Source organism: Phalaenopsis equestris, unplaced genomic scaffold (assembly GCF_001263595.1).
Source record: "Phalaenopsis equestris unplaced genomic scaffold, ASM126359v1 Scaffold000117, whole genome shotgun sequence".
NCBI classification, from domain to species: domain Eukaryota; kingdom Viridiplantae; phylum Streptophyta; class Magnoliopsida; order Asparagales; family Orchidaceae; genus Phalaenopsis; species Phalaenopsis equestris.
The window spans coordinates 61,295-71,028 of record NW_018164559.1 but is presented as its reverse complement, the minus strand read 5'-3'; the positions used below and the strand labels follow the sequence as shown (position 1 = coordinate 71,028).

At 35.4% G+C, this 9,734-nt stretch overlaps 1 protein-coding gene across 1 annotated transcript in view; it reads left to right on the top strand.

Moving 5' to 3' along the window:
• The first annotated feature begins 3,812 nt into the window (after nt 1–3,812).
• Nucleotides 3,813–9,734, top strand: part of LOC110021037 (purple acid phosphatase 15) — a 37,541-nt gene continuing 31,619 nt past the window's right edge. Inside the window, exons 1-2 of the mRNA XM_020719364.1 lie at nt 3,813–4,176; nt 4,809–5,000. Of these exons, the coding sequence (XP_020575023.1) occupies nt 3,897–4,176; nt 4,809–5,000 (472 nt within the window). The 5' untranslated portion in view covers nt 3,813–3,896. The remainder of the gene's footprint in view (nt 4,177–4,808; nt 5,001–9,734) is intronic.

Here is a 9,734-nt window from a genome sequence, read left to right as displayed (position 1 = left end):
TATATATAATTTTTAAAATTTGAATTTTATTTGATAGTTTTAATTTGAAATTTCAATTTTAGTGGATTTTAACTTTATTAATATTAATTTTGAGTAATTTTGAGAATTTTGATGATTTTGCTTTACTTTGAATTTTTGAGGTTGAAATTTGAGGTTGAATTTGATTTAATTTTTGTTTGAGGTTGAAATTTGAAGTTTAAATTTTAATTAATTTTCTTCTCAAATTGATATTTTTTTAAAACATAAACTGTATCTTAGCTCAAGGTGAACCTCAAATCCAAACGGTTCTTCATGAACCATGGGAAGAGTTATCCAAGGATCTTATGAAGGAGAAGTGCAGAGTGAGAGACCAACAGAAACATAAGCATATAAGGTCAAATGGTTACTTAAAGCATTTTAATTTTATAAAAACTCAGCTCATGTCTCAAATGACTTGACACTAACCAACTCAACCAAAGGTTACGAGTTTGAAGTCAAGCATACAAAACTATAAGCAATGAAGATATGTTTGAAGTTTTATTTTGGTTTTGGTTTCTCTACTTATTTTCTAAGAAAGCCACTAAAAAAATCTTAAGGCTAGATCCTAAGCTCTAGAGAGTGAAAGGATAGGATAGACCTCATACAATTATGAGGTCAACATCACAACAAGGGTGTTGTGCTGGTAAGACATAGTGGTCTTGTTAGAAGTTGGCTAGTCACAAAGATTTGTTGGATGCAAGGATTTATTTGACTTTTCCTAGGCTTAGAAAATCCAAGACACTCAACAAAAAACTTGAATAAGAAAGAATACTTCACTACTCAGGCGAAGTGCAAACAATGAGCTTAAATAACCTTTGTTGTAGGGATTTAAAACCACGTAGGTATAAGAAACCTATTGGTCGAATAAAATATCACCAATGACTTAGAAAAGTTACAATGTGAATACCAACCAAGGCAAGAGTAAAGCTTTCATCAACTGGATAGTTGACTTAAAGAATTCACATTAAGGCCATGAACTTGACAGGTACAACAACTAAACACCAGTCGAATAAAATATATAACAGTCTTAGGAAAGATCATTGCAGTACCAAATTGGATGGGTAAAAGACATTGGTTAGATAGTCGACTTGGAAAAGCCCCACTATGGAAATACATGCCAAACATGAATCAAGTCAAATGTTGGTAAGATAAGAGACTTAGAAAAGTCATGTGTTTAAGAGTTATATCCAAACAAGTATATAAAATTTCGATGGCTGAATAAAAATATGTAATGACCTAAAATAAGGTCGTATTATGAAGATGAACCTAACGAGTACTAGACCAGACATTGGTCCAAAAGTGAACTTAGAATAGCCTCCCTATGATCCATTCTGAACAGTCATCAAGTCAAACTTTGGTAGAATAACAGACTTGGAAAACTCATGCCATACAAAAAATGAGTCGAGATAGATATAGAATCCTCATAAATCATACCAAATCCATTGGGGAAATTATAACCCCATGGAATGGAAATGACGTACCAAGCTTAAACTCCTAGAATAAATCAGAGAGATTGATAAAAAAGAAGGTGTTGGGCTCTAAGTCCTAGAATAAATTAGAGAGATTGATAAAAAAGAAGGTGTTGGGCTCTAACTTCCAAACTAAAATAGAGGAAATAATTAGGAAGGTTGTGATTGAGCTTAAACTTCCACTCCCAATAAAGAAAATTAATGAAAAAAAGCAAATGTTGGGCTTAAAATCCCAATCAAGATTAGAGAGACTAATCAAAAGGGATGTTGGACTATAACTTCCAATCTCGATTAGGGAGATTAATCAAAAAGGATGTTGAGATAGCCCTCCCAAACTTGGTTAAGAAAAATTGGAAAGGAATGTTGTGCCCTAACTCCTATTTTCAATTAAGAGAAATTAAAAATAAATGTTGTACTCTAACTCCCATGCTAGCTTGGAGAACTAATCGAAAAAGAGGTGTCAAACTTTAATTCTCAAACTCGATTAAGAGAAATAAAAAAATAATATTAGGCTCTAACTCTCAAACTCGATTAGAGACTGATTATAATAAGAGGTGTCAAGCTCTAACTCTCAGACTCAATTAAGAAAAGTGGAAATGAATGTTAGCCAAGAACTCCCATACTAGATTAGAGAAACTAATAAAAAATGTTCAATGGATTAAATTTTAATGGGCTTGATTCTCACATCGATCAATTAACTGATGTGATATCTTTCAAAAGAGACAGTTCACATCATCATAGCTATGCAGATACTAAAACCAAATATATGCTATGTGAAGGCAGTGACATCTTTAAAAGGGAAATGTTACTACAAAATTGAATGGGTATCAAAACAATCATCAACTGGAATGAGAGAATTTAAATAATTGTACTACATAAATAATCAAAACCTGACGGGCATCTAGCTCACCTCTATCGATTGATACAACACCCTTTAAAAAAATGCACATAATGATATGGCGAAGTGAACATCAAGAGCCTACACTCGCTATATAAAATGGATAACATCATTAAAAAAGGAAGAAGCAACTAAGTGACCATATGTGTATTAAACGAGACATCAGTTATAACGATAAACTTAAACAATTCCCACTACCGAAACTGAGAGCTTTCCATTGGGTTCCAAATTTTGGGACTCACTAGGGCTTTAAAATTGTGTTTTGTTAATTTGGACCTCACCTAAACAAGCCAAACAGGGGAAGGAAATGAAGTTGAAGGTTTTTTCCTTATATCTCCAAATTGGGTGTACCACTCACTTTAGGGATGGTAATTTTCTATTTTGGTATCCGGGCCAACAAAAATTGGTTAGATTGGAAAAAAAGAAGGAATATACCTCCAACCCATATCTAAAAAAAGTGCAAGTGTATAACTTCGCTAGGGATATAACTTTGGGTTCTATTATTCCAAACATGGTCTAAAAAGATCAAATTGGGGAAGAAAAACAGTACAACTCTTCCTCCTATAGATTTGTGATAGAGGTATTGTTTGCCATAACACAATCATCTTATTCTTTAATGTATTCTCTTAAACTAGGGCACAACTTGTTTCAGGGAAAGACATAACTTCCTCCTCTTTTTAGAAGAAAAATGAATCTTTCGAGTTTTGGTAACTCTAACCCAGCCAAAATTGGCTAAACCGAGAATATCAATCTTCTTTAAGTAACTATTTTGTTTCTACGAAATTAGATTAACTTCTCACAGGCATTCTTATAAATGGAAAAAGAAAATATGATTATAAAAATCACAAATTTCGACGATTCAAAACTAGCTAAACATATAATGTGTCCACCAATTACAATTTTCGCGATCAACAATATTTTTTATAGCCTGATTGTGGCTATTCTAAATAAACTATTTTTGTTCATTAGTAAAATCAATATTATAATTTCATATTCTCTAATTCTGAAGAAGACTCTACCCATGTATTGACAAACACATAATGAATTATTTTACTTTGCTTACCCCGAATTTTCTCCCTTCAAAGGTCTGTCATGTAAAAAATCCTAGCATCTCATCTTATTACTTTTCTATTATCTATGTGTGTGCTGTATCTTAATTCAATATTAGAACACTAACTTATCACCTACGGCTAAGAAATTTTCAGCACAAAAAAAAATATAATTTTTATATCATAATATTATATGGATAAGCATAAAAATATAAATATATAAAAATTACGTGGTTTATGAAATTTTGTAAAAATAAAATTTAATTTTATTTTACCACTTGATCTGTCGTAGGCCCCCCAACCGTTGTAAGTTGGAAGTGGCGTGTGCAAAAGTGTTCCTTCTTCGTATATTCCCTTTTTATTCCCCTGCCTCGTTTTCTATTTTGCTCTCCCTTTCGCTTCTGTCCGGCATCCGGAGGAGAAGAAGAAAAAGGTTACTGAAATCATTAGAGAAGCACTAGCATGGCGAACTGGGCTTTGTACATTATGCTGCTACTGGCCGCGGCGCTCGCCGGTGGAGAAGGCCGTGGCGCGGCTGCGGAATCTACCGTGCCGTCGACGCTTGATGGGCCGTTCGCGCCGGTGACGGTGAGGCTTGACGACAAGAGTTTTCGGGGTAACGCCGTCGACCTGCCGGATAACGATCCTCGGGTGGTGAGGCGGGTGAGGGGTTTTGAGCCGGAGCAGATCTCTGTATCCCTCTCCACTACCGCCGATTCTGTCTGGATTTCTTGGGTCACAGGTATGATATTCCTCTGATTAATTGCGGCGATTTCTTAAATTTATAACTCTATCCTTGGGAAGTTCTTTTGAAAATTTGAGTAAGCGGGTTGTGTCGTTATTTTATATCAACCATTAAATATATTTTTATTGGTATTTATGATCGGCTGTGCTATTATGATTGTTGTTAAAATGAAGAATCTGTCTTTTTCCTGTTCTGCTCATTTTTAATTTTCTTAAGCCCAATTGATCAGTTGCGAGATTCCAGTGCGGCGATTTTATCATTTTGCTGCATTTGGCGAGAAAGTGATCATTTCTTCACTGTCTTGGAATATATATGATCGGTATAATTGGGGGAAAAACTTTGGTTATGTTTACTAAACTAGTAAAGTTGTTTGGCGGAATTATTTTCTGATGAGATATTCTGAATAGGTTGTGATTTTAATTGAATATAAACAGAATAATAAACTTCAATGTGATTGGTATGGTGTTGCGCCGTCTTTTTCGAGTGAAATACGTTTTATTGTAAGTTTTTCTCATTTATGAGGGCCATGCATCCTTTGAAGTTACAGATTTTTGGTGTTTTGAATTTACTACTCTAAATACTCGATGGCAATTGTTCTTTTAACAGTTTTTTTTTTGGCTGATCTGCAGGTGATTTCCAAATTGGTGGTGATATTCAACCTTTGGATCCTGCAAATGTTGCAAGCATTGTTCGTTATGGAAGATTGCATAATCATTTGGCTTTGAAAGCTAAAGGCTATTCGCTTGTTTATAGTCAGATTTATCCATTCAAAAGCATGCAGAACTACACGTCTGGAATAATACACCATGTTCGCCTTACAGGTGGGTAGACACTGTGTATGTTTATTTTTACGTTTAGTTGTTTTTACTATTCTGTTATTCAGATTTCTCTGCTAGTTTATCTATTGAGTGTTCATGTTGCTCCTGTTGGAAGGTTAGAAGGGAGCAATTTCTTCTATTGTGTGGGCTCTGAAAGTTCAATTCTATGGCCTCCCTTGAAAAGAAAGAAAGAGATGAGAGGGGGGAGTTTATCGTGAGGTTCCGGGTCAAATTTTCAGAAAGCAGATGAGATAATAGATAATACACTATCCAGAAAATTTTGCCCTAATTTTGTGAGGACTTTAAGAATTGGTGTTCGAGGTTTTCCATAGACACATGCCACTATGTTTAATTACCCCTCTCGATAATAGGATAACACTTTTGATTAAGGGTAGTCATGAGGCAGTAAGTTTTTAGACTTAATATATAATAATAGCAATTTTAAGTTTTGAAAGTATAAAATTGTCATTGTTAGCTTAAAAGCGAATGGTGGGAAAAATGTTGACAAACCCGATTATGATCTCATTGGTTCGTTATCCTGGGTTGTCATGACCCCTGATCTACTTAATCAGAGGAGGTAGCCGTTCCAACCGAACAGAATAGTCCTTGTTAGTTATTATGAGTTACTTCATCTAAGAGAACCTTTTAGATCTGGAGTAAATGATTGTCTAAGGGAATAAATTTAAGTCATCTTAGCTACTAGAAGACTTTATACCCTACCAAGTATACCCTATAGTTCACAACCCAAATAAGCAAAGCTATTGGGGAACAATGCAGGTTACAAATGTGATTGTAATATAGTGGCATGATCGACTAAACCACTTGATGGAGCCTATTAGCCAAACTACCTGATGGAGTATATTGACCAACCATCTGATGAAGCCAACTGTTCAAATCACATGATGAAGCCAACTATTCAAATCACATGATGAAGCCTATTTGACAAATCACTCAGTCAAAGGGCTTTAGTTATAAACATTTTTTTGTGGAGCCGTTGGGTAAAATCACATGGGCAGCGTACACAGTCATGTTCTTACTCATGTGAGATTGTTTTGAATATAAATTTAGTAGTATAATTAATGACAATTACTCTTTGTGAGCTTACGTTAATATGAGATTTATCACTCTTAACAAACAATTCTGAGAGGATGTGATTTTGCTTAAGCTTTTAGTTATAGAGCTTGTTATGCTTTTTAAAGATTTTATAGTTTGAAATTTATATAATTTTAAGACAGACCCATTCAGTTAAGATATGCAATGAATATGCCTATTATCATGGAGTATGATTGATTAATTTGACCTTGTCGATCAATCATACTTATAGAGATTGAGTTCATAATTGACAAATGATTGAATTTTTTATAAAAAAAATTATTATGCTGACATGCTGACATTGCCAACCATAACTTTTGCATATAGGATCGAATCTACGGTTATGACTAGTGATTGTCTTTCATAGGTTTTAAGTTAAATATTTGGATTTTTCATAGAAAAACTTTATTTATAAAATAAACTTGTCTGATTGAAATTTTCTGTCAACTCGACCATTATCAGAGAGTTTAAAATGACTTGAAATATTCATATTTGACATTTAATTTGAGTTTATTGATTGAATATTATTAAACACCATTCATGTTGACTCTCATCCTTATGAGAAGGAAGATCTAACTGCCTCAAATGGGGCTCAGTTTTGTCAACTATGGTCCATGTGAGGAGGAGGATCAGATTGGGGGCTTAGCCTTGTTTAACTTTGGTCCCTATAAGAAGGATGATTGGATTAGCCAAAGGTGGAACTTTATGATAGAGCGACTTTGCCTTATAGATAGAGCGACTCGGTTGAGAGTGTGTTAAGCTTAATGATGTTAAATATACTTTATGAAAGAGAGATTTTCTTACAATTAAAATAACTTACATGCATCTTGAGGTAACATACATTTTATTATAAACATATGCAATCTGCATAATATTCTCGAACAAAGTGTTTAAGCATTAAATACATTGGTTGGAGCACATGTGTGTAATTTATATTTGTTAGCTTGAATGGACTTCTAGTGGATTTTATTGCTGTTTGCACGGGTGCATCATTATTGACATAGATGTAAAATTTTTTATTTTAAACATTTGGATTTGCATTATGTCCATTCGTGTAAAAGTATTGCTGATCCGATGGTGATAAGATGAATTGAAATCGCTTAAATACATATTGAAATGAGATTTTTCATTTTTACATGTTTGAGCATTAGTGTGATGGATTTCACAGATAACCATCTTCTATAAATACATGGAATATGATTGTGTCTGTTTCACATTAAATTTAAGTCTCCTCTATCCCTGAAGGATGTTAAGCAATTTTGAATATCCCATTTTGATTAGGAGGGCTCTACTTGCATTCTAAGCGAGCTTTCAAATTCTTATATAAAAAAAAACCTTTTCTAGTTTCATTTTGATATTCAATTTTATCTTTGGGTCATTCATTTAGCTCCTTAGTTAATTATTTTGGTGTTCAATTAAATTCATAGTGGTTCAATGTAAGTCTTCTGTTAGATGAAAATCCGACAGCCTCCTGGTTTCATCCTTGTTGAGGGGCAATGTGCTTGGGTCTTCAACTATCTGTATAAGAGCAACAACATTTTTTTTACCTCTTTTTAGTAATGAGAACATGTACCTAAAGTTTTTCCTTCTTCGTTGTTCCAACGAGAACATGTACTTAAATATGGTCAAATATTAAACCTGGATGCGAGACGGAACAGCATCGAGACATGATGAACCTTCCTGTGTAGGAGTAGGTGAGGACAGTGATAGGAAATCAGAAAAAAATGATGCTGGAGACGAGGTCGGTGACGGATTTGGAAGTGTCGAGCACACGAGACTGACAACAACGTCGAGACAGAATGACGAACTTTCCTGTGTAGGAGTAGACGGAGGAAATGATAGGATATTGGAGAGTGTGATGCCAGGGATGAGGTCGGCGACGGACTTGGAAGTTATCGGAGGTTTCATGCCGCATGTCTGCAATGTGGAGGTAGCGGGTTATGAGGGGTATAGGGCTTGGTTATGTGAGAATAACATAAACCCTCTTTGTTTAAAAAGACACATGAGAGAGAAATGAATATGGAGGTTGAGCATGCTTCTCGTGCTACATAGAGAATGAATATGGAGGTTGAGCAGATGGGGTAACGTAGGATGGAGAGTTTGCCGGCGGCAGGGAGCTTCTTCGAGAGTAGGTCTTCAATCAGTGAGGGGAGGAGTTGTGGTGTTGTGTTGGATGACGAGAGAAACAGAGAGAGCGATGCTCTCACCTGTGGGTCGGATGCATGCCACGGGAATTGGAGGAGCTTCATCACAGAGGAGAGTTGACGGGATGGGTGCTGTTTTGTGGGAAATATATGATCCGACCTTCCTAATTTTATAGCACGAATCCTGCGATCCCGCTCACTGCTGCCTTTCTGATTTGGCTTCCGTACGCGATCTCCTGTAGGAATTTCCTCCCCCTTTGCTCTTTACCATATTTTGCGGCACGAACTGACTTTTATGTCTCGCCATTGCTCCACCTTCCTTCCTGACTCTTTCTTGCTGCCCCTGAATCTACTAGATCGAGCGACCCTTCCGCCGCGTTCAAACTCTTTTCTTCCTTCTTCGACCCTTAGCAACCACGAAATCCTCTTCTCTCCATCGCTCCCTTCAACCCCGCAACCCCTTTTCTTCTTCTTGCCCGATATTATACGTCGAGCCGTTTCCCTGGCCTCCCCTTATTGACAGCTTATTTATTGGGGAGATTATTGCGTGCGGACACCGCATGCACGGTGTCCGATCCTGGCCGTAGATCACGGTGATCTACGGTCAGGATTATTTCTGTTTTTTTAAAAAAAAAATAAAAAATTTTAGGTGGGGCCCACCGAAATACATCAGGACCGTAAATCATGTGATTTACGGTCCGGATCGGTCTCCATCGCTCCCTTCAACCCCGCAACCCCTTTTCTTCTTCTTGCCCGATATTATACGTCGAGCCGTTTCCCTGGCCTCCCCTTATTGACAGCTTTTGAGTTTCCGCCTCGATCTAACAAATTGGGAGACCCATCTTTTTCCTTTTCCTCTATGTTTGTAACTTCATTATTTTTATTTATTTTAATGTAAATTGTTCAATTATTTAACTAATTTGCCTATCATAGATTATGTTAGAACTAATTTTGATTAGGTTTGAATCTTCTTTCAAAAATACAATTAGAGTAATCTAATTAATAATAATAATAAATAGTTAGTTCCAATACATTTATGTTCATAATTGTTAATGTTTGGCAGTCTAATTGGTATAGGACCTGCTAGTTGATGTTAGTTGAGCCGTTAAGACTTTTAAGTGTTTGTGCCCGCCTCAAGTTAAGTAGTTATTATTTTTGATGGAATAAACATATCTTTGATTGTTACGGACATTATCGTTATTACTGGCATTAGATTTCCAGATAATTGTAGGTTTATCAATTGGACCTTTTAAATTTTGTTAGTATTGTTGCAACAATTTTTATTTTTGTCATAATAAATTGCATTATTAATCTTACTTTATTGCCGAATAGCTCCTGTGTAATGACTTGTGTCTCATGTTTCTGACATTCATTATTTCTTTTATAGTTTTGATGTGTTAAACCGCATTGTTGCAAATTCATAATTGTGCATAATTATTGGTGGACATTGTAGTTGCTTTGATTGTGGAACAATATATATATATATATATATATATATATA